This window comes from Saccostrea echinata, unplaced genomic scaffold (genome assembly GCF_033153115.1).
Source record: "Saccostrea echinata isolate AGI-Se365-2 ecotype Australia unplaced genomic scaffold, CSIRO_AGI_Sech_v1 ptg000012l, whole genome shotgun sequence".
Lineage (NCBI taxonomy): Eukaryota > Metazoa > Mollusca > Bivalvia > Ostreida > Ostreidae > Saccostrea > Saccostrea echinata.
In genome coordinates, this window is record NW_026889761.1 from 23675324 (window position 1) to 23702028 (window position 26705).

A 26705-nucleotide genomic window follows, 5' to 3' on the forward strand; every position below is an offset into this window, starting at 1 on the left:
TGATTGGTTTCCTTGCTTTTTTTTAAAGGTGTATGTGAAAAATAATGAGAGTATGTCAGGTCAGGCTGCCACACATGATTATAGAGTACCTGCTGGTGGTGAGTATACTTGTACCTTTTATATTAATAAAGGTTATTGTGTTCTGAATATTTCAAGCAATGGGTGTATTGAAAAATTTAAGGTCCACAACTCTTTCAGTATTAAACTGTACATGTACTAATTAAGTAAATATTGAACTGAAAAATCTCAGCAATTGTGAAAGTTGTGGAGAAAAGGGAGCTGTATTACATTGTACTCAAATGTGCATGAGTGTTTCAATGTATTAAGTAAAAAAGCAATTTAGTTGACGAAAAAATGATCATTTGTCACTTTGACAAATCATCATACACAGCTAACACATTATATTTCAATTTGTTGACAAGGCCAGGTGCTGTTATATGACCTATGACATATTCCAATTGAAAAATGATAATTCTATGCTTAAATGATGAAATGTTTGCTATTCTACAATATCTTACTACATAACACATATTAAATGATATAATTCATTTATTTTATAGGTGATATTGTTTTTATCCATTAATGGGCGAAAATTTCTCTTGGTGCCATAAGATATCAATTACTTTCAACCTATGATATTTAATAATGCAGTAAAACACCTTTTTTGATCATTTCCTCCACTTTTAGCACCTCCACTGGACAACAATATGGAACTGATAACTACAAAAGCTGGTGATCACAAGCCCTCACAGCAAACAATCACAGTAGAGATTAACACAAGTTTCTTCAAAAATGATTTGAATGGAAAACAAGTTTTCTTTGGAATTGCAGTATGTGAAAAATCTAAATGTGCAGGTAAATAAAAGAAAGTAAACATTTGTAAGAAAATTCGGGAAGTTTCTAGTATGCCGGTACCCAGAATCACGCGATTGCGCATGAGCAGTTATATCCCTTGCCGTTGCTATGCAGAATGTAAACAAACCACCATTTTCCCCTCGCTTCAACAAAACGCATTCGATTGAGTGATTAGGGTTAGGGTATATTGTTTTATGATTGGAACTGTTTTATAAATCCACTCTTAAATCTTCCTGACTTTGGGCTAATTCATGTAATTTTTGCTTACAAAAGGCACTGCTAAGTGCCTTTTGTGACCAAAAACCTGCATGAATCAGCCTATAATTATGTCGAACCGTGCCGATATATACCATCTTATAGGAGTAAAGCATGAAACATGCAAAACTTAAACAAACCGTTAATTAAATATGGCATTGTATGCGATCTACGGATTAGGGTTAGTGCATATATAGCTCGGATATTGTAGCCGTTTTATATTCACCCATGCTCGCATCTATACCACTTTGGGCTTATTCATGCAATTTTTGCTTACAAAGAACAGGAAAGTTTTGCGAAACTTGGGTGAATTAGCCTTGGTCTAATGTTGAAACATGCCCGATATTGTGCGCTAAGTTTTAGCAAGTAATTGGTAAAAGCGACTTACCGTTTACTTAAGCTCGATATCCTAACCTCCTAATATCCATATTCAGAATATTTTTTCTTTCAAATCAACCGTTCACGGTAGCTCAGTCGGTAGAGCGCTCGCTCCGTGATCGGGAGGTCGTGAGTTCGAATCTCGGCCGCGACAGACCTAAGTCGATAAAAAATAGGTAGCAACTGTTCCTTCGCCATGCGCTCGGCACTTTGAAGTGAAAGTTGCGGGTCCTTCGGATGAGACCTTAAAAACCGAGGCCCCGTGTCACGGCAGGCGTTGGCACGATAAAGATCCCTCACTGCTCAATGGCCCTGAGTGCCGAGTAAAGGTCAAAATTTGAAGCCCTTCACCGGTATATGGTGACGTCTCTATATGAGTGAAAAATTCTCGAATGGGACGTAAAACAATATACAATCTTTCAAATCAATGGTGATGCACAATTCAATCAACCAATTACTAGTAATTAGTTATCACTTGTTAAATCCCTGCATTTCTCACAAAAATCTCGCAATTTTAGTAGCATTTCACTTTGAGTCCAATCAGCTACTTCTTCATCAGTCTTCATTACGTCAAAACACAAGCGACGCACATCATGAATATTTATGAGATTACGTCAAAAACTGATCATGTGACCACATTCCTAAACAACGCAAAATGGAGTTTTATCTACTAAACAAGTACGTTATTTTACGAAACCTTTTAATTCTCATTTAAAAAACTGTGTTTAAAAAGCAGAGGAACACGATTTTTGGCTCAATTTTGCGATTTGTGGCCTTTTTTATCGATTTTGTTGATCGCGTATTATATTGTACCCCGCCTTCGGCGGCACCTATTTTAGCGCCATATTTATAGGGACCGGTATACTAGAAGTGTTCCGAAAATTTAAAGCTCTGTTGTCTGATCACTTTGCTTTTAGAAAATTTTGGTTTATCCTTGATATGTATTTACAGTGGGAAATTTTTCACTTCTCAAAAGATAACATCCTCCAGTTTTATTCTTTTCTGCAGAAAAAAAAATGGAAAATTAAGAAATTACTATAATGATGTCCTTATAATAATGGCAGACTGTTGATGATGCAAATGCACAGTAACTAGTAACATAATATTCCCTTCATGTATATCAAAAATTGTGGTAAGCCAGTGATTTCGACTTAAATGAGTGAAACTGAGTGCAGAAGTAAAAGAAAAGTTGTTAAACAGTCTGCCTAATGGAAGAAACAAATAATGTGAACATGATGTAGGAATATGGTTCAATTATGAAATTTTATGCAGTAAACAAACTCTTTTATTTTGCTATCACATGGTTATTCTTAAAAGATATTTACACTGAATATTTATGAGTTTTTGTTTGTAATATGTATGTAAAGCATAAACATCTCCAATTAAATTTTGCATAAGGCAAAGGATATATGGAAAGGAAATATTGAGCATTTTGACATATGGTAAACAGTAATTCCTAGACTTTAATATCCTTAGGAAAAAACACTTAAGGACGCAAAAACTGTAGATACATTACATTAGATTTGAAATCCATACATAAGTTGAATTTAATTGATTTCTTTTGAAATTTAGGCCAAGGAACAGTGAAAAGTGAATGGGAAGGTTTACCAAACTGGCATGAAGCCAGTAAATCAGGATTTCCATTATATAGAGTCACTAATGAAACGTATATGGAAAATATCAGGAATGCAGGTACTTTTCTTCTTTAAATACCGGTAATCTTTTATCATAATCCTATCATCTTACTGGTTGTATTTGCTTTTCCATCCTTCCTCCCCTCTGTTTGCCCATCTGTTAGCTTTTTCTAGTCCCAGTTATATCTTTGACACTTGTAGCAAATCTTTTCTTACAGGGTGTGAGGCATAGGAGCATCAAACATGGTAGTTGTTGTACCCTGGGGAGAAGGTGTTTCTTTACCCAAATGTTGATTACATTGATTGTCCTCATTTTGAAATTTATTCCTACTTACTACCCATGATGCCTTTGATATAGGGCAGGATTCTACATCCTAGTCTGTCACTGGCTCTCTTCTAGAGTGTGCCCTATCTTCTCTTTTCTTCCTTTAATTTAGCCTCCACTGTCTGTCGCCAAGTGACTGGGCCTTCCTTTCTTGCACTTTCCCTCTAGTGTCTAAAAGAGAGTTATCTTTATAATGTTATCTGAGTCCTTCTTTGTATACAGAGCTGCCAACATCTGGAAATAAATATTTTGTAAGGAGGGGGTCCAGGAGCTGCTTAGACCCATTAGCTGGCGTTTCCCCCCTCCCCGCCCCCATATTGTTTACTTTAACATGATTTAGATAGAAAATTAGCACAGAAATGGACAATGACATACATATAAATGCTATAAGGACTATGACTTTTTATTATAATGGTGAAAAATAGAGGTTGACAATAGGTTGGAAATTTCGGTATTTCTAACTTTTAATAGGGAATACGGGAATCGGAAGAATGAATAAAGAGATCGTAAGGCATATTTTAGACGCTTAAATTGTAAGCCGTAAGTGTTTGCAGCTCTGGTATATGTCCAAGCCCATTCCATTGTCTCCTGATGATGATTGTGACCATGTCCTCTTGCTGGAATCTGCTAAGAAGGTTCTGATTTGAAATGATATTGGGTCAAAATATTCTTTGGATCCTTCTCAGGGACATGGAATGTTTGAAATTTTATAGTTATACACGCATCGATAAAAAATAATAAATGCATCACTCTGCTATGTGAGACCTAAAATGAATGTATTGTTTTTGTATGAATATGTTTCTGTATGATACTTTTATGATTGTCAAGTTTAGGCCCATTTGATAAAAGTTGAATAAATTTTACTTTTTAGCTCACCTGAGCCAAAGGCTCAAGTGAGCTTTTCTGATCAAAATTTGTCCGTTGTCTGTCGTCGTTGGCGTTGGCTTTGTCGTTGTCGTTAGCTTTTCACAATTTCATCTTCTTCTCCAGAACCACAGGGCCAATTTCAACCAAACTTGGCACAGAGTATTTTTGGGTGAAGGGGATTCAAATTTGTTCAAATGAAGGGCCACGCCCTCTTCCAAGGGGAGATAATTACAAAATAGTGAAAAATTAATGGCATCTTTTAAAAATCTTCTTCTCAAGAAGCAATGGGCCAGGAAAGATGAAACTCAGGTGGAATCATTGTCAGGTAGTGTAGATTCAAGTTTGTTCAAATCATGACCCCTTGGGGTAGGTGGGGCAACAATGGACGATCATAGTTTTACATAGGAGTATATAGGAAAAATCTTTAAAAATCTTCTTCTCAAGAACAACAAAGCCATGATTGGTCATATTTATGTGAAAGCATCTTCAGGTGGTGTAGATTCAAATTTGTTCAAATCATAACCCCCGGGGGTAGGGTGGGGCCACAATGGACGATCATAGTTTAACAAAGGAGTATATACGAAAAAAAATTTGAAAATCTTCTTCTCAAGAACAACAAAGCCATGATTGGTCATATTTATATGGTAGCATCCTCAGGTAGTGTAGATTCAAGTTTGTTCAAATCATGACCCCCAGGGGTCGGGTGGGGCCACAAATTGGGTGATCAAATTTTTACATAGGAATATATAGGAAAATTTTTTAAAAATCTTCTTCTCAAGAACAGCAAAGCCATAATTGGTAATATTTACACTGGAGCATCCTCAGGTAGTGTAGATTCAAGTTTATTCAAATCATGACCCCTGGGAGTAGGGTGGGGCCACAATTGACGATCATAGTTTTACATAGGAGTATATAGGAAAAATCTTTAAAAATCTTCTTCTCAAGAACAACAAAGCCATGATTGGTCATATTTATGTGAAAGCATCTTCAGGTGGTGTAGATTCAAGTTTATTCAAATCATGACCCCTGGGGGTAGGGTGGGGCCACAATGGACGATCATAGTTTAACAAAGGAGTATATACGAAAAATCTTTAAAAATCTTCTTCTCAAGAACAACAAAGCCATGATTGGTCATATTTATGTGAAAGCATCTTCAGGTGGTGTAGATTCAAATTTGTTCAAATCATAACCCCCGGGGGTAGGGTGGGGCCACAATGGACGATCATAGTTTAACGAAGGAGTATATAGGAAAAATCTTTAAAAATCTTCTTCTCAAGAACAGCAAAGCCATAATTGCACATATTTATATGGTAGCATCCTCAGGTAGTGTAGATTCAAGTTTGTTCAAATCATGACCCCCAGGGGTCAGGTGGGGCCACAATGGGCGATCAAAATTTTACGTAAGAATATATAGGAAAATTTTTTAAAAATCTTCTTCTCAAGAACAGCAAAGCCATAATTGGTATTATTTACATTGGAGCATCCTCAGGTAGTGTAGATTCAAGTTTATTCAAATCATGACCCCTGAGGGTAGGGTGGGGCCACAATGGGTGATCAAATTTTTACATGGGAATACATAGGAAAAATCTTTAAAAATCTTCTACTCAAGATCAGCAAAGCCATGATTGGTCATATTTAAATGGAAGCATCCTCAGGTAATGTAGATTTAAATTTGTTCAATTCATCCCCCCCCCCCCCCAGAACCACTTTTATATTTAAACTTTTCAACCTTTCAAGACTGAACTGATTTCTGCTTTTTCCTAGCCATAGTGCTCAGGTGAGCAATGTGGCCCCTGGGCCTCTTGTTCATTGTTGATTTCTTCAGACAATATTTCTTTTTCCATTTGGTGCATATTGTCGTATTTGTGCAGTTGTTTGTAGCATAGTTTAAATGTGTCAATCAGACATTTTTTTATTTTATATGCTCATCTGTGATTAAAATTTTGGAGAAGGCACTATAAAATGTTCAAAAGCAAAAAATCCTCATCCACATTATACTTTTTTTTTTGTTTTGGAAAATTTCCTTGCGTATTTTCATATTTTAGGTCAAAGACAAGATTCCTACTTTCAGCCAGTTAGATATTACGAGAACACATTGTTATCCCCAAAGTCTCATATTTTTTGTAGGATCCAGGAGAAAAAGATCCACATCATCTGAATTTATCATCGGAAAAGATACCACTTGTCCATCACTGGATAGTAGTGTGTACTGTAATGGCCCTCTTAATCCTGGACAGTCATACAGGTATGGATTATTCAACTTAAACAAAAGTCAGAATAATGGAATAAAATGCATGTTCTGTTAATTGCTTCTGAATGCTCAATCAGGCAGTGATAAAGATCAATGTACTAATGTGGTGCAAACATTGTCAAATGGTAAATTACCTCTATAAAATGTTTTCTTATCTGAAATTTTGTTTAATCAAGCCAATGGTGACTGAAAAAAAAGTTTTACTGTACATGTTAGATGTTTCATTTGATTGAAGACATAATGAAAAATAAGTTGTCATTTTGCTTCTGAAAATATCAGTTAATTTTAATGTTTACCATCAAACAAATCTGGTCTTAATGTTTTTTCTTTTTCTTTTAAGAATAGTGCATGTAATTTCTGATCTCTCCTTCACAATGTTTTATTAAGTGCTGCAGTTTGATTGATTAGAATGGTTCCTTAATTCATGTTGATCTCTTATATTATTCGATATATAGTTTTGTAATCCTTATGACGTAAATATGTTATTAAACAAATTTTGGATTATTCTAGTGTGATTGTATTTGCCTGTACAAATGGAGGATGCACACATTCATATCCAAGTGGGCCATACAACACACTTGTAATCGGTAGGTATACAGCTTTTTAGCCCACTGTGATAGAGTGGGGGAGCTTCAAGTTTTTAGAGCAGGCCATTTCCGAAGTAACTATAAGTCTTAATATGGTGACTAAACTTGCATGGATGATGCAGCTATAGGGATGGCAAACTACTAGACTAGCTTCTGATGCTGAATCTTGAATACATTAGCTGATGATGCATAATTGGAAAAACTTTTTGGAGCAAGTCAATACGCAATTCCCTTACCCAGACCATATTTGTATAAATGTTGCATTTAGGATTTTCAACTACCAGAATACTTGTTTGGCATGAGACTTTGTCTTACTTTAAACTTAAGATAACATTTGTTGAGATTAACAGGTCTGGAATCTTCATTGACCTGTATTTTTAAAAAAGATGCAACAGACACTTGAAAAATATTGTACTAAATTAAATTAGAGCATAATTTAATCGCTGAATCAGTTTTCTGATTTTTTGAGGGTGTAGACTGGGGCCACAGTAGAGAATAAAATTTTTTACAATGGAATATATAGGAATTTTTTTCAAAATGATTATTTAGCACTCACTTACTAATCAGTTAAAAGTACATGGCATGTTTCCTTGTTATTTAGTATAGTGCAGCCAGTGCAATTTAGAATGATATATATACAATGAGATTACAATTTTTGGCATTTTCAGAGGTACATGGTCGTAAGGGGAATATAGAAAATCACAAAAATACTTCTTCAAACATCTTCGTTTATAGACTTTATTAGCTGAAAATAGTTAGAAATATTATTTAAAATTAAAATATTTTTTCTTCAATTGACATAAAAGATGAAATCTATACATTTCAACAAATATAGGCAAATGCATGTGCTCAATATTTTTCAAAGGATTTTTTAGTCAATCTACAACTTTACCAAAAGTGTTTTGTGACAGTCTTTTCAATCTTTAATATGATATAGAACATATCCAAATGATAAGGAAAAGTGAATAAAATATATACCTTTCCCTGCAAACTAATGAGAGAGATGTGTTTTTTTATCAGTATTATTCATGTTGACATTTTTGTACTTAATCAGGATTTAATGATTAAATGAATGTTTTGGTTTCCTTCAGATTTACATTGTGAATATTTATCAAAAATGTAAAAAAAAAAAAAAAAAAAAAAAAATATATATATATATATATATATATATATATATATATATATATATATATATATATATATATATTGTAGCAAAATATTTTTAATGTAGAAGAAATATTGAAAATTCATATGAATAATTAATAAATAATTATGATAATGAATTTTACATCATTTCATAATAGATATTACAAACATTATTACACAATCTTTAATAGATATATGACTCAAACGACATATCATCAAGATATTGTACTAATAAATAGTCAACTGAAGATTTCTTAGCAACTTTGCATAAATCCTTCAAAACAGTTGCATGTCATTCATATTATCACAGTTGTGTATTTTCATTAGCTGAGACAGTCTTGCATCCCTACTTAACTTAATGACGTGATACAATATAGGTTCTACTTTAAGTAAAATATATGAAATTGCAGTGTATCTATATTGTTGAAATAATATTGCAGGAATATCCATGAGGATTTCTCTATCATCAAATTCTCAGTTCTCTCAATAATTTAACTATTTGTTACAACACTTGATAAACTTGATTTTACATCACCTTGAGCACTAGGCAATAAGTTTTTCCACCATAAACTGCACTGCATGAACAGTTACATATTACTTCAAGATACCAAGGTCCTGTGATTATTGCAGAGATGAGAGATGATTAAATTAATATATTTAATTTACACTGTTTATATTTTTAATTTATGTCTTTCCAAAATGTCCAGTGTACTGATCCCAATCCATTTGATTTTTTTTTAATTCTTCAGAAAAATTGATGAGTTAAAAAAAGTTGATAAATATCAATGTTCATAAATATATATCTAACACTCTGCTAAATATAAAGTCTCTAACTCAAAAAAGTTTATGACAGAAATACACAATGACATGGTCAGACAGGGCAAAAAAAAGTATCCCTCCCCCAGTCTTCAGTCTCGGGGCATAAAAATTTCCTTTCAAAGAACAGCAGGACAATGATTAGTGATATTGATATGCAAACATTCTTACACAGGTATTGCAGATTCATTTAAGTCATATGAATTGTAAATTTTCATTTGTTTTTCTTTTTACCTTCTCTAAATATATACATTTCAACAGTCATTAATGCAAACATCTATCTTTGTTTATATGGACCAGTATAGTTTATTGCCAGTCAGTCAAAGCTTAAGGTCAAGATTATTAATGTATGTCACAATAATCCTAGTACTGTGTGTGTACCATAGAAGCTACACGGACTTTATAGTAAATAAGTGGAGGACTGCCCAGAAAATATAACTATAAAAACTAAAAGTTAATCACTTTATAGGCCTGGGTTAAAGAATTTAAACTTTGATGAAAAGAGCTTTTTTCATTTCATTGGTTACTTGTCAAATATTTTTAAAGTTCAATCAAAATGTTAAAGATGATTTGACTTTCGGTGCTGTTTACATTAAAAGAATAATGATACCTATGTTTTGAATATTGCTACAGTTGTGGAGTCTGAATTTCCTGTTGGAGGTGTTGTAGGAGGAGTGGTAGCTGTTGTTGCTGCAGTTTTGGTCATCATTTTAGCATCAATTGTTGTTAGAAAACGAAGGTAAAGAAAACGCTATACATACATGTATATGTTATTGATTAATTTTTGATTTTATTTCTAATTTTTTATGATCCAGAAGATATAGAAGTAATACATAAAATGGAAGAAATTGAAATTATGATTTTCCAAATCCAATTTACCCCAACCCCTTATTACAGTAAAAAAAAAAGTTGATATTTATTACTTGGACCATTTACACAAGCACTCATTGTTATATATATATTTTTCGGATCACAAATTTTTTTGCTTGATATTAAAATTACTTAAATCAGGTATGGGGTTATATTTTTTGTAATAAGAATAAAGTATAGCATCATGTGCATGTTAGCAGAAAAAAAAACTATAGCACTGTCTTGCTTTATTCTCCTTGCTTATTTCATCTATAAAGATTTTTAAATTATACTTAGTATTAAAAAGAAGGATTCACTGATGCAAAAAAAAAAAAAAAAAAAAAAAAAAAAAAATTAGAACACAAGAAAGCACACTCAACAATTTCACTTGTTTCACCAATTCCTTCACTTTTCAGTTTAATGTATGAATATTTTCTGCTCTTCTAAGGCTTTTGTACTTGTTAAACTTTAATATGAACTCATTGGATTACATTAATTTCAAGATATATCAGGAAAATTGGTGTTTTGAAAAAAAAATCAAAATTAACAAGAGGCCCATGGGCCACAATGCTCACCTAATTAAGTCAATATGGCATGCAATCATTCATTAGGAAATTTCCATAGCTTTGAATTTAATTTACATGTATGAGTAATCTCCCACATGTGAGTTAGATGTTCAATAAATGCTATCAGTAACCTACAAAAAAAAAATCACTATTGACAGTTAAAAAACACCTCTGTTCAATAAAAATGCCTGTAAATCTACTCAAATCTACAAAAACAAAAATATAATCATGAGTTGCTTTAAGTTATTCAGTAAATATGGGATAAAGTTTTCAAGCTTCCAAAATGTTCGGCTATAGAATACCAAGCTGATGAAGAAATTGGTAGAACTACTCTGAAAAAGAAAATGATGGTAATATTCAGAATATTTACCAGAGCAACAAATGAAAGTCACTTGTTAATGGCACTGCTAAACATGATTCAATGACCTGTTTTAATTTTCACCTGTAATTTTTTTTTATTTTTATGTGATTGCATACCATATCTATTTATTTTATATTACTACATGTAATAAAATAAAATTTAAATATGATTCTAATTAATATTAATAAAAAAGGAAAGATAATTCTGCTTTTTGAGTTTTAATATATACGCTGTATTTACTTGCCAATTGAAAAGTCATAAGGTAAATTTTATATTTTAAGATGAATTTTTAAGTCTCAGAAAATTGCATATGAATTATGTTTTAGTTTGCATGTAAGAAGTTATTTACAGTAGTTAAAATCTTTTTCACAAGTACAGGGCCACAGTGGTCATATATATATATATATATATATATATATATATATATATATATATATATATATACAGTACCGACCAGACACAACCTAACAGAAAGCGAACCCAGAGCGCACCCCGGGTTCGCTCTCTGGGTTCGCTTGGGGTTCGCTTGGGGTCCGCTAGTGCTGACCCCTAGCGAACCCGGAGTGCACCCGTAGCAAACCCGCAACAAACCCAGAGTGGACCCAGAGCGAACTCTGAAAGCGAACCCCAAATTCAGTAGCGGTCCCAGAAAGCGAACGCGCGTTCGGTATTGCGTAACAGAGCTGTCAATCAGGATTATCGATTAACTCATCAGCGCTTCGACCAATCAACATGCCGAACAGATCTGTCAATCAGGATAAGTGATAAAATGCGTTGACCATCAGCACATCGACCAGTCAACATGCCAGTTTATAATCTAAACATTGTACAAGCAAAGCGTGTGAATGTACAGTCTAAAAATATTAATAATATGATTTTTAAACATGATTTTACATTTATATACTTTAATTCTCCAGACAACATGCAATATTTACACATCTATTTTCATTATTTTTTATTTTTAAAATCTATTGATACATTATATATTTTTATTTTCCAGGTAGCATGTTACATGTATAGTTAAATATTTATTTTCTTTATGTTTTTAAAATCCATTAATATATAAATATATATTGCGTAAATTTATCAGACAATAAGTACTTTAATTTATAATAGAAAAAAAGAAGATAATAATGGTTATAACATATGTTACTAAAAAAAAAAGGAAAAAAATGGTCTTCGATAAATTATAGAATTTTATTATCTCAAGATACAGTATAAGAACATTAGTATAAGAACAGTTAGTATAAGAACATGTGCGTGCTTTAATTTAATTATTTTTTATTAATTATTTCAATTTACATGCACGTTTTAATTTATCCAGATCAACTTCGAAATTATCGATCTTAATAATTGATCATGAAAAAAAAATTAAATGTACATTGTACAGAATAAATGTGCATTATGTCAATACGTAAATTGGAGGAAAAAAAATCTCATTTAACTACTATGGTATTTTTTTTAATTAATCTTTTACCAAAATTTAATAAATAGCTTGATTTAATTACTTGTATATAGGGAAAGATTATTTTGTCAATTTTAATTATCCTACATGTAGACCTTACATTGTATGTTTTTGAATTTTTGTAACTACTTGCAAGTCAAAAAAAAAAAAAAAAAAAAAAAAAATGCAAAAATGCTTATCACTTTCCTTCGCGTCGATATATATAATTATACAGGTTTACATGTTCATGAACCTCTTACATGTACTACATGTAATTTTCGAAATACTTTATATGAACATAAAAAATATACTAGACGGGTACGTTTTGTACTTGTGCATGAAAAGTACACGTAATTCCAACATTAGTAAATTGAACTTGCAAAGATAAATAATTATGACAATTACAAAGTTCAAATACAGGTACCTTAATACGAAAACGTACATATCTTTTTTCATTACATAGGTACCTGTATTTGAACTTTGTAATTGTCATAATTATTTAATTTCAACACTTTAATAATTGTAGTTTCAAAGTGAAGCCAAGGTCATCACGTATCGGTAATCATCCACCTGTTTCGAAAATATTGCGGGTATTAAGAGCAATTGCGGTGGGGTTTTTTAATTGACACTTGCTAGCTGGATGTATACTGTCTCCATGGTCACGGTATACCTGAGTATATACCCCCCCCCCCTACATTCGATGCCCCTTAAGTTACATGTACCTCGTCTGGGCACGTTATCAATGAGAAATACAATTATTATTATTATTATTTTTTTTTTTATTTTTGAATTTGGAAACGTCATAGTTCTTTGGTACGTTGCATTAAGAGTACATGTTCATGCATGTAATTTGCTGCAACCTGAATGCTGAAAATCAGTAAAATAGCTTTACGAGAGAGAGAGAGAGACAGAGAGAGAACACTGTATATTATTTCAAATTAAAATCGCTACAACCGGCCCATAGAAAACAATTCAAGTACGGAGAGGGGTGGGGGGCTCATCGAAATAAAACAATAAAAAAAAAACACATCGGGCGTTATTATCTTAATTTCATCTACTTAATCATGCGAGTTTACAGTTATTGAATTCTTGTTTTGTTTGTTTTCTTTCTTGTATTTATTTATTTTTAAACATTTAGAATTTTGTTTGTTAACATGCCTCTCCAGTATGTACATGTATAGTGGGGCGAGGGGGGGGGGGGGGGGGGGGGGGTCATGAAACAGTAAGGAACACAAACTATTCAAGTGATCATTTACATGTATTTGAAAACAATGTAAAAAAAATAATATATTCTTATCAGTGGACCAGTTATTAGTTTTTGTTTGTTTGTTTTGGTTTTTTGATTGTTGTTGTTGGGTTGTTTTTTTTTTTATAAGTCTTCCGTTAAATCGCCTTATAAAACAATGATTTATAGCATGGAAGTAAATTATAAATGATCTGTAAAACGAAACTCAAGTTACACTGTATGAGAATTTTTAGTGATTATCACAACCTACATATACATGTAATGGACGACAACCTAGCTTAAATATAAACTGCTAAATATGAAAACATAGCATTTTACGTGTACAGTATGTCACAGCTATTTTATAGATAAGATCGTAATTCAGTTGTTTGTCTTTCAAACATTTAAATTACGATTTAGCAATTGCAATTACAATTGGAAGTTCAAACTTATTTTAAAACGCATGAATAATATAAACAAATGAATTTGAAAGCTTTTTTACTCTTATTAATTTCACTCCATCCGATACATCGAAAATAAATTTAACACCTTTTCTTTTTCTTTTTTTTTTCTTTCGAGATATACTTAGCTTGTAAGTTAAGAAAAATAAAAGTGATAATTCTACGTCGAATGTACGGTGAAATTCTTGAAAAATTATCAACGTTCTCCATATTGTCACTTACATGTACATGTTTCGATCACCATAAAAACAGTAATGATCGATTTCACGACTGTATTTGGAATATACAAGGGGCGGGGCTTACTGGCGGCAAGATTAAAGCGGGGTCCGCTTCACGCATGAGTGCGTAAAGCGAACCCGGAAAGCGAACGCCGGGTCCGCTATTGCGGACCCCGAGCGAACCCGAAGCGAACCCAGAGCGGTCCCAAATTTTCTGAAAGCGAACCCGCAGCGGACCCCGAGCGAACCCAGGAAGCGAACCCGGGGTGCGCTTTGGGTTCGCTCTGGTGTTAGGTTGTGTCCGGTCGGTACTGTATATATATATATTTCTCAGACCTTGTTATCTTAAACTCGATGGGACTGAGAAAAAACTGAGATATCTGAGGGTTTGAGATATCAAAGGTAAAATACTTAAGAAATCTGTGGTCTCATAAAATGTTAATATAAGGAATGTTTTTAAATTTCGTGTGAATTATTGGTGTGTAAATCACACAGACTTGCACGTAGGCATATTTTTTGTGAAATATGCCTACGTGACAAGTCTGTGTGATTTACACACCAGTAACTCACACAAAACTTAAAAACATTCCTTAAATATATGTCAAATAAAATAGTGAAGCTGAAATACAGCAATATAGTAAAACATGGTTGTAACGAAGTGCCAGGGATGGATAATTTTACTTCATTATAATTAACGTTATTCATTATATCTGTTAAATTTTCAATATATTTTAAACTAAAGGGAAATGAAAATCGCTTCACTGTAAGTGTCAGTTATTAATAAGTCTGTTCTAATATAAGCATGTTTTACTGTATAAATTATTATTTGTGTGAGAAGATGCTTTTTTGAATAAAAGTAAATGTATGAAAATTAAGTATACTTCTTTTTCAATGTTCTCTCCCATTTCCCATTCTCTTCAATTAATGTCATTCATGTTAACAAAGTTCCTTTGCTTCATTTATGTACAGGTTGGGTAAAACTACCAAGCATACAGAATTGGAAAATATTGTTGATATTGAAGACTCAGTCCCTAAAAATATACCTAGAAAGAGGTATGATTTAAAATGTTTTTAACAAACCAATACATTTATCTAAAGGCTGTTTTTAATTTTCACTACAAGGACAGAACCTTGGGTCCATTTTCAAGAAATTTGTTTACATTTGAAATAACATGAAGGACTCATGCTTCTATAGTTCTAGACCAAAGGACATTGTAATCTTGGGGTGACTTGTGTTAAGTCCCTCATTTTACATGGAATTCAGATACTAAATCTGATGTAATATAGAACGTTAGATACATTGTCAAACTCTATTCAATATTCATTGAAAATAAGACTACAATGTAAAGGATTTAGACAATTTTTACTTTTGACTCATTTTGTTTTGAAAGAAGCATCATTAAAATGTTGATTAACTATTCCATTATTAATTAGTGTCACCCCTCATCCCCCAATTAAAGTTCATTTTAAACCTGATCAGGACAAAATATTTATTTATAACAAAGGCATGTATTTAAAATTTTCATTTTGAATACTTTTACTTTTTTTCAAATAATGAGACAAATTATTGTTTTCAATGTTTTTTTTCTATTATTTTTAGACCAATACGATTAAGGGAGCTTGCAGACAAGGTGGCAGAGAAACACAAGGACAGCAATCTTTATTTTGCACGAGAGTACGAGGATCTTAAAGCACTGAGTGCCAAACACGCCACAGAGACGTCAGAGACAGACAGCAACAAGCTCAAAAACAGATATGTCAATATTCTACCATGTATGTACTAAACATATTGTAGCATTAAGTTTACTTTCCTTGAAACTCTTATTTTCAAATTCAAGTTCAATTTATTTGCCCAAAACCATGTGAATCATACATGTGGAAATGTTAGCATCAGATTATTTTTGCAAATTTGGGTCAAATGCCTTAAAAGCAAATTTTGAAAATTTTCATGAAACAAAAGGTATAAAAACATGTAAACTATAAACTGACACCCTTGCTTTCGTGTTTAGTTGATGTGACTCGAGTGAAGTTACAGTTGACTGAAGATGATGATCCATCCACAGATTTCATCAATGCCAATTATTTACCTGTAAGTGAAAATACATGTATTATTATTGAATAGTTGTAATTGCAGGACTGTTTTCAGTCTTGTATTATTGTGTAATCTGTGATACATAATTTCAACTATGGTACAAAGGTTCTTACAATTTATTGAATTGTGTAACTATTCTCAAGAAAGGAATTATAGGGAGAGAAAACTTTGCAACCATCAAAAGAAAACGTTAACTCCATTACATTCAGTTGTTTTAATTACTGTGAGTCCTATTGTGAAAAGTTGATGAATCAGATATTGTATAATTTATTATTTTATAATTAACAGGGCTACAAGTCAGAGAGAGAGTACATCGCCACTCAGGGCCCCATTCCTGGAACTATTGATGATTTTTGGAGAATGATCTGGGAACAGAATGTTTCCATCATTGTCATGTTAACCCTCTGTAAAGAGGAGGGCAGGGTTAGTAATGGGAACAGAATGTTTCTATCATGTTAACCCTTGTAAAGAGGAGGGCAGGGTTAGTACTGGGAACAGAATGTTTGTATCATTGTCATGTTAACCTTCTGTAAAAAGGAGGGCAGGGTTAGTACTTGGAACAGAATGTTTCTATCATTGTCATATTAACCCTCTGTAAAGAGGAGGACAGGGTTAGTACTGGGAACGGAATGTTTCTATCATTGTCATGTTAACCTTCTGTAAAGAGGAGGGCAGGGTTAATAATGAGAACAGAAAGTTTCTATCATTGTCATGTTAACCCTCTGTAAAGAGGAGGGCAGGGTTAGTACTGGGAACAGAATGTTTGTATCATTGTCATGTTAACCCTCTGTAAAGAGGAGGGCAGGGTTAGTACTCGGAACAGAATGTGTTTCTGTCATTGTCATGTTAATCCTCTGTAAAGAGGAGGGCAGGGTTAGTACTTGGAACAGAATGTGTTTCTGTCATTGTCATGTTAACCCTCTATAAAGAGGAGGGCAGGGTTAATAATGAGAACAGAATGTTTATCATTGCCATGTTAACCCTCTGTAAAGAGGAGGGCAGGGTTTGTACTCAGAACAGAATGTTTGTATCATTGTCATGTTAACCCTCTGTAAAGAGGAGGGCAGGGTTAGTACTGGGAACAGAATGTTTCTATCATTGTCATGTTAACCTCTGTAAAGAGGAGGACAGGGTCAGTACTTGGAACAGAGTGTTTCTATCATTATCTTGTTAACCTCTGTAAAAAGGAGGGCAGGGTTAGTACTAGGGAGAATGTTTCTATCATTGTCATGTTAACACTCTGTAAGGAGGAGGACAGGGTAAGTACTGGGGACAGAATGTTTATATCAGTGTTGACATTTTGTAAAGAGGAAGGCAGGGTAAGTATATGTTAGTGGCAGTTATATATGTGTTTATACAGATAAACCTCATTTTGAAGTTGATAAGACCCAAAAGACACCTCAAATGATCAGTATTAAAGATACTGAGGTCATATAACATAAAAAAAAGTGCTTTGGACTTCCCCCCACATTCTTCAATACATGTATATCCATGTTAAAGGTACCAAAGTTTTACTGTTGTTCATTTGAAATGCATGAATATGATCCTTCACGTTTTATTTTCAGAATTTTGCATCAGTTGTACAAGTTTCCATTATATATTTTTGTTGTGAAAATTAGTAAATAATGACTTGCCACTTCATTTTACCAGGTGAAATGTGAGATGTACTGGCCAGAAAATGTCAAAGAACCAAAACAGTATGGGGATTTAGTGGTGGAGACTGTCTCATGTTCCACTGTCAACTTCTATGACTTCAGAATCTTCAAGATTAAATTGGTGAATTTCAGAATTCAAGAGAATTTTATTATTATATTTTAATAGTGTATTCAACATCAACATTCCTTAACTATTTTTCTCACAGCATAAACATGTAGCTAGTATCCTATTAATTCTTTGAAATGTAGTAAAGAAAACAGAAATATTCTTAAGATTATTATAGGTTTTTTTATAATAAGAGATGATGTATAATATTATGTTTTTTGATTTTTTTTTTGTAGGGAGATACTACACGCACTTTGAAACATTTCCATTTCCTACAGTGGAAGGATTTTTCAGCAAATGTTCAGAATGATGTCATGATTGATTTCATCAAAAATGTGAGAAACCACATTCGTCCTCCAGACATGAATGGTCCAGTGGTGGTCCACTGCAGGTTAGTGCTTCTATGTTAATAATTATTAATGTTAAGGATTTACTAGATTTTTCGTATAAATCTTCATTATTGACAATTCAGAGAAAAAATGTGTATTCTGTGGTATTCATAAAATCATAAGGACATTATATAAATAGTGCACGTTTTTGAGGGTAACAGTTGAAATTGACACCCCAAGGAAAACCATTGTCAACCGACGCGTCAGCGGAGGTTGACAATGGTTTTCCGAGGGGTGTCAATTTCAACTGTTACCCTCAAAAACGTGCACTATTTATTTTATTATACTGAATGTCTTATTGATTTCGGATGTCATTAAAAAATTCGGAGATCGTCGTTAACTTCACGCTTAGAAAGCTTTCAAACTCCCAACTTCTATTTTTCTCAATAGGAAAGCTTCGTAAATAATTTACCAACCTCTTTATTATTTGTTTGCTACTCAAAAAGTCCTTTATCACCTAAAGTTTGCACTCGCAAGGATGTTTCGTCTGTCGTTTGTCTTTTTCAAGTAAGCCACATCGGACGCAAGCTTTTATTGACGTCGTTTGTTCGGCTTCTTTCAAACGCACAACCGACGTTTTGAGAATTCTACGGTGAACCGTACGCGCATGATTTGAACGCATGTGATATTTTCGTAATGTTACCCGTTGTCAAGTGTGTTGCTAACGCTGAGGGTAATATTACGGATTGTTAAATGTGTCTAAACCAATCAGATTTTAGTATTTAACATGAAAGTATAATAAAAGGAAATATTGATGCATAGATTAGTATATATACATGTATATTGTTGGACTTATTTTGGTTGTAAATGATAAATCTCTGAAAAAGAAAAACAAAAACAAAAAAAAGTGATAAAGAAATTGTAGACTTTCTATGATGTTTAGATTTCTTCCTGTTTGCCATCGCCAATACAATTTATATCAATTTATTTGACTTTTTTGAGAAACTTGAAATAAAAAATAAAACTTTATGCAGCTAAACCTGTTCATTTTACTTTAAATTTATAAACATATAATTATGTTGTTATTTTTCATGATTTTGAAGAATATGTCCTTAAGATGTTTTATATCCCTTATTGTTTTGTTCAGTGTGGGAGTTTGGAGAACAGTGCTCTAGATCAAATCCTTCAGGTCATTCATGATATGATACATGCATTAAGACACATCATTAAGAGCCATAGCGCATTTGATAGGCATTTTTGCCTACTCTACTAGTGATTTCTTAAATTCATTGTTTAACCAAAATTTTGTCATACAATCTTAGTTTATACATGCGTAAAACCAAACCACACAATGATATTGATATTTCAATATTAATAGTTCCCTCATATGATAAATATGAAAATTATCCAGTTTGTATGGAGTATATAGTAAATATTGAGGTATCCACCTAAAGATGACACACTGTTGCCAAAGACCACACTTCACCAGAAAAACAACTTTTGAATAATTTTATTTGGATATGACTGCACTTCATTACATTTAGATAATTTTGGTTAAAGGTGGTCTTCATATTGAAAATGATGAAAATTTATATTCAATTTTTCTTCTCATATAATTGTAAGATTTAGCAATCTGTCTTAAATCTATCCATCCGACGTCATTCACTTCGTTGGCGCAGTGGTATGATTGCTGGAATGTAAATATGGTGATTGCGAGTTCGAGCCCCACATTTTTCCATTTATGCTTTTCTTTAATTTTTTTGTGTGTATCTTTTCTACGTTTTTCTTTATTACGTTTTATAATATACATAAAGTTTCAGAAAGTTATAATATACACATTACACTTTGAAAGTATCTCGGGAAAAGACAGTCCTAAACTATTTTATTAAAGTTTGCAAATTCATAGCTATACTTGTTTTATTTTAATTGATTTTCTAAATCTTTTGTCTCAAATTTAGAGTATTGAACAAATTAAATGATTGTCATTTGACATACTTGCAACTATGAAAATATAACACTCGTCCTCAAATCATATTACATAGTTTGATCTTGAATTGAAAATGTATATCTATAAATAGAAACAGGTGATTTCCTTTTAAATCCCTGAGTCGGCCGTGTCGTCGTAGAGGCAGCTATGGCTCTTTATTTTGTATGTTTTATTCAGTGCTGGAGTTGGGAGGACAGGGACATACTGTGCTCTGGATCACCTTTTCCAGGTCATTGATGACCATGACCTTGATCACTCCATTGACATATTTGACCTTGTTCTGAATCTCAGAGAGCACCGCATGTTCATGGTCCAGACAGAGGTTTGAAACATTATATTTAGAATTTATTTGTCTTAAAATGTAGCATTAATGTAGGTTTTACATTTTTTTGAGTAATTTGTCTATACAAGTTTTCTAAGCGAAAGTGAATGAAATTGAAATAAATGATACATTAAAGTAATAACAGGGCATCCGTATTCAATTGAGATTATGATTATTTATGATAAATCAAAATTTTAATACATATATATTTTATGATTCCATATGCTTTGATCAGTATATTTTTTGATGCAGCAACAATATGTTTTTATCCATGATTGTGTTCGAGATTACGTGGAGAGAAAGAGAAAAGAAATGCAAGGAGATCTTCTCTATGAAAATGTTAACAGAGCATTTGGTAAGATACTAATTGTGTGGTGTGTGTCTTTACAGCAACAATACATTTTCATCCACGATTGTCTGAAGGATTATCTTGAGAGAAAACTAAAACAGGAGGAGGGTGATGAATGTCTGTATGAAAACCAGGCATTTGGTGAGATGACATTATGAGAGCATGCCTACAAATTGCAACAGACACCCTTTCCCTTCTGCGATTCATAAAATACTACTTTTTTTTGCATTTTTGCATGCTGCTTTGCCGAAAGTATCGTTTTGTATTCAACTATTTTATACAGAAATAATACTTTAAAATTCAAAGAAAAACATGAACAAGTATGATTCAATTTTATTTCAAGTAAAATAAACATACAATATTGGATCATATGAAAAAAAAATTGCTTTAAGTAAACTTAAAAGAATATTTAAATTCAAAGGAAGTATGAGCATACTGTATATTTCACATGCTTTGTGCAGGTGCCCTGTTGTAATCACTTGGTCCATATGTCTATCTGCCAAGACTTTTATATGATGTGATAACTCGGACACATTTCAAACTTCAGACTTCATCATTGCTATGCAGGAGGAGATCGATAAGAGGTTACATATTTTTAGGTCACTTGGTCAAAGGTCAAGGTCAAATATCAAAATAGTTACCAGATAGATATTGTGCTTTATTAAGGTGATAACGTGCACTTTTTTTTTCTAACAGACCTCTTAATTATTATATAGTTGGAAGATGAATGGAAGAAAACACCTTATTTTTTATTATTCACTTGTTGGAATGTCAAGTTCAAAACTCAAGATTATATAAAATGTAAAATATAAATTGTGATGCAATGACTTCAATATTTTGAATCAACAGACTTCATCTGTCTTAAAAATGTGCAATAAATCTGAAATTTTTGAAACTGTAAAGAAATTTCTTTTTGCATAGGTGAACAATGATAAGAGGCCACAATAAAAGGTTTTGGGTTATTCTTCCATAATTCAAGGTCAATATGGGTTATTTCAACCAAAACATATTTTTTATATGGTTCAAAACAGGCGTATATTTCAACAAGTAGACTTCTTATTCTTTACATAATTTTCATAGACTGTTATAGATTCTGAGGCCACTTGCTCAAAGGTCAAGATTACTTAAAAAAGCATACTGCACTTTTCTTTATGAATTTGTCAGTTTTATCTGGTTTTATTTTTATGCAGCAGTTTAAGAATTACGGAAGCCGGTAGGTGCCAGGTAGGAAAATATAACTGAGCAGAGAAGTTCTGACAGCCGCCAGATGGTAAACTGGCGGCTGCCAGTTATATTTATATGGCGGCCGCCAGATAAAACATTTTTTCTACCTGGCACCTACCGGCTTCTGTAAAGAATAAAGCATGCTAAGCTTAAACCTTTGTTTAATCATAATGCTGTTTAACTCGTACATAGGAGTTTTTATCAATGCATGGTTAAGAAAATATCAAATTATATAAATTAAGACTTATGATCAAGCATTAATTGCAGTACTATTGTACAGTAATGTTGTTAAGAGATGAAAGATATATATTGTTTTTGTATAGATTTTAAAGTAAATTGCATCATATTTATTTTTTAAAGATAAAAAAACAATTTATAGATAATACCATATTATATAATAATACTATAAAATAATATTTTGCAATGCACTATAATATTTGATGCATTTAAAGACAATTGAATTTGAATCTCTTTAGCAGACTTGTCGAAATTTTTAAATCATTGTCAGACATTTGGTCTGACAAAGTCAAATGTTCTGTCGGACCAGTCAAAGTTTTGTCAGACCAGATACATGTACCTTCAGTTATTTTGACACTGTGAAAGTCATATAAATAACAGCTCCAAAATGCCCTGGATTATTTTCAACAGCCTTCAATCTTACAAATTTCCTTCCTTGGGATAGAAAGTCTTTAATAAAAGACATAAATGACATGTTTTATGACTTTGCTTTAACAAATTTAATTGGCTATCGTCAACACGCTGCGTACCCAGCCATTTTTTCTGTGTTTGTGACCTTTAGCTGCGCATCCCGATCCCGACCTTTATTAAATTTGCATCACGCTCGATTTTTTTCAAACGGTCATCTGGACCGACGTTTTCTTAAAAGTTGTCGGTCCAGACAAATTTTTACCGGCCTTGCCGACAGGACCGACGGATTTCGACAAGTCTGACTTTAGGAGATTTGTGTGATATGTGAACGTGTGGTTTTCGAGGAGGAGCTTATTGAATTCCTTTTTCAGGGAGTTGATTTGTAGACCATTATGCGGAGCTAATATTAATGGTACAAATAAAAATGTTTATGGAGGAATGCTACCCCAAAATTATAATTGAACTTTATGACATCTCTTCTGAATATTGTTTCAGCATGAAAAGATTTATATTAGTTCTTTATTATTTTATATATGAATTTTTAAAAAAAAAAATTCAGGGAAAATGTAAAAATTGTTATATTTGCAAATAGGATGCTTTAGAGTTCAAAATTTACCATTAATACATGTATATGCACAATATAAATTTCTACTAAAACATTTCAAGAAAAGTCAGATAAAAGTCGGCAGATATCAATAGTAAAAGAAATTAAGACTTGATATACTTTAAAGCATTATAAAGTGATGGAGATACATTAGTACAATTTGTAAGAGCAACTTTTGTGATTTTTGACAATTATGCAATACAGAAACTTGGTATTTAATGGTTATATTTACATTCTAATTTAACCTGTTATACTCTCCCACTAGAAAGGGGGTGCGGGCTATATGGTGATAGGGCTGTCCATATGTCTGTTACTCTTCGTGGTAGTCATTCCTTATCCCAACCCCAACTCTTCCTATACTACTGAATAAAATTCAATGAGACTTTCACAGATTCTTTATTGCAGAGTGCCATTGTGCATGGATATTTGGGGTTTCCCATAGCAAAACATGAACATGTACACTGCTGTTCTTTCTATATTACTTGGGATACCCATCTTTTATCTGCAACTCCTCCTATACCACTGAATAAAATTATATGACACTTTCACAGCATCTTACTATATAGTGCCATTATGCAGCTCCTATTTTACAGTTAGATCAAACAGATACTTGGGGTTTCCTGTAGCAAAACCTGAACCTTTCCATAATAATTATATTGAAGTGGGTATCATTTTGTGAGCTCATTGCTCACAGTGCCTCTTGTTCTTGTCACATTCTTGTACCATTTGAAACTTTTTTTGTTGTTTTTTTTTTTTTAAAGAACCCTTGAATCATTGTTGTATCATTTTGATATTATGCTTTGTGTAAAGAATAGGTTAGTTTATATTTACCTATTTGTTAACTTGTTTCATTACACTTTGTAGTTGCTGATGACCCTATAGAGGAATCAATGTATCAAAACTACAGCAACCAGAGAACAGACTTGTAGAGGGAGATAAATCCTGTGTCTCAAAGGGACATCACTCCCACTACATTCTCAACATTTGTGCTTCCAACAGGAGATAATTTTACAAAATCGACTATTTTATCTTTAGTATACTTCATGATTGTTTACAAATCATTCTATTCAGTACAATCATAAATTATATTTTGACTGTGATCAACATTCCTCTTTGTGATTAAGTGTGATTTCACTTGACCTTTCATTCTTTTGAAAAAAAGAGGCCTATTTATATGTTTAAGATACTTCTATTGTTCATTACAACATTGTGAACTCTTGCATTCTAAACTAGGCAGTGTGGTATGTCTGTATATTTCATGAAACATGTCAGTGACATTGATGCTGTATTTTCTTCAAGCTCATGGAAACAAAAGGGCTTTCTTTTATGAATTTATTTTGAACGTTTTAAAATATTATGCTGAAAACTATACATATATTTTTCTTAAGTATTAGAACAGCTTGTGATGAGTTGAATTTAAAATTGCAACGAAATCTTTCTGATTTTACAAATGTCATCAGTTGCCAAACAAGTGAACTGCATTCAAATATATTTCATTTTATACACAGAAATTAGAAAACAGTATATTAGTATAGTTAAACATATACAGGTATATAAAATTATAATTTACATATTTTTATAACTAACCAGAATACTTATTATTAATAGAAAAAGGCCATCTATGTACAAGTAACAAAAAATGAGGTTTGAAGTGTATGTTTGTTTAAATTAATGTGCTGAAGAAAGGTGGATGGGAAATTTCTTAATTGTATATCTTTTTGGTTACTATAAATCACTTTTTATTCACGAGAACTTTATTTCTGCATAATTACGCTAGACTGCCTGCTCACGAAAATTTAATTCACACTTATATTTCAAGTACTAAAAAATATATCGAACAATATTCAGCATTCGTGAAAATTATGTTTCGCTTATAAATACCAAATGATCATCTCGGGAATATAAGGTGTCGCGAAAATTTGGTGATCTACAGTACTTTAGCCTTTTTTTCACATGGAAAGGAAGAAATAATTATATTTTTCAAGCACATTTACATGTACATTCTGCTTCTTATGCACTCATGTGATTTTTTAATCAAGAAGTCCTGATTTACTGGTGCAATTGTCAAATAGGGAGAATTCTACTTATAAATGCCTTACATCAATTTGTCCATTTTACATGTATAAATATTTAGTCAATCATTGATGTTAATTTTCTTTGTTTAGAAAAAAAACATTCCTTTCAAGCCCATTTAATTTACAGGTCAAATAGTAATTTTAACATCTATACTAATACATAGTTTATATGTAAATACATTTTAGTACAGTATTGGCATAATATACATTTTTGGAATTTACTATATTTTGAGAAATATATTTTAAATTGTATGAATTAGACTCTGGATGCCTTGTGCCATTGGAGGCCATATATTGTATACATTCCATTTTACCTGTTCTCATTTTCTGTTCTCTTTTTTTGGACCAAAGAGTCTGATGCCAGTTTGAAAGTTGTTTATTTTATTAAGACCTAGATTATATTTTGGTAAATATATATTTTGTTATTTGTGAGGTGCACTTAAAGCCTCATATAAATTGAATCAAATTTGTGTTAGTGAATTTTTTTCCTATATGTTTTGACCAAATTTAATTTCATGTCAGATTAAGTGTGTATATTATCAGGATCTGGTTTATTTATTATTTTTTGTGGTATGTCATTCGTAAGCTGCACTAAAACTTAAATGAATCAAATTTGTGTTAGTGAAATATCACAATAGCTTTAATCAGTGCATATTGTTTATTAAAAATTTTATATCTACATTTGTTTTTTGTGAATATAGAGGTTATTTGATTATAGAACTATATTGATAAGGTATTTTAATCTTAATTATTAATATTGATGATACTATATTTTTTGCCTTTTAATTATATAAAGTATGTTGCTGTATATTATTATTAGGTTGTGAAAAATTTATTTCTTTGTTCTCTTACCTGTGTAGTAAAATATAATCTTATTTAATCATTGTTAAACAGTGCTTTACTTTCCATTTTATCTCAAAAATATTTAGTAAATTTATTTGGTTGAATTAAGCCAAGAACGTTACTGGTAATAAAATATGACACATGTAACAGCAAGGTACTTTTTGTAAGAATTTACATATCAGATCTCCAGATTCAACGATTATTTATATAATATTCTTCTTCTTTTTTTATAA

At 32.1% G+C, this 26705-nt stretch overlaps 1 protein-coding gene across 2 annotated transcripts; it reads left to right on the top strand.

The window, feature by feature from the left end:
• The first annotated feature begins 24 nt into the window (after positions 1-24).
• On the top strand, positions 25-26476 carry LOC133185566 (receptor-type tyrosine-protein phosphatase beta-like). Of its 2 annotated transcripts, none has more exons than XM_061320864.1 (15): positions 25-98; positions 688-855; positions 3061-3180; positions 6442-6559; positions 7076-7152; positions 9748-9853; positions 15208-15291; positions 15839-16011; positions 16248-16327; positions 16619-16753; positions 17981-18106; positions 18328-18482; positions 20585-20729; positions 20982-21084; positions 24419-26476. In XM_061320864.1, exons 1-15 carry the CDS (start codon positions 53-55, stop codon positions 24481-24483), a joined length of 1701 nt encoding a protein of 566 aa, XP_061176848.1. In that variant the 5' UTR covers positions 25-52; the 3' UTR covers positions 24484-26476. The 2 variants fall into 2 exon arrangements, with proteins under 2 accessions (XP_061176848.1, XP_061176849.1); XM_061320865.1 differs by lacking the exon at positions 20982-21084 and adding an exon at positions 21120-21219 and having other exon boundaries at positions 24419-26472.
• Positions 26477-26705: the final 229 nt, after the last annotated feature.

What these genes read in the sequence shown, in the direction of transcription:
- LOC133185566 (XM_061320864.1), top strand. Translation starts at nt 53, where the DNA reads ATGTCAGGTCAGGCTGCCACACATGATTATAGAGTACCTGCTGGTG. An exon ending in ATACAACACACTTGTAATCG is followed by an intron (nt 7,153 to 9,747) that starts GTAGGTATACAG and finishes ATATTGCTACAG; the next exon opens with TTGTGGAGTCTGAATTTCCT. An exon ending in TCTGTAAAGAGGAGGGCAGG is followed by an intron (nt 16,754 to 17,980) that starts GTTAGTAATGGG and finishes TCATTTTACCAG; the next exon opens with GTGAAATGTGAGATGTACTG.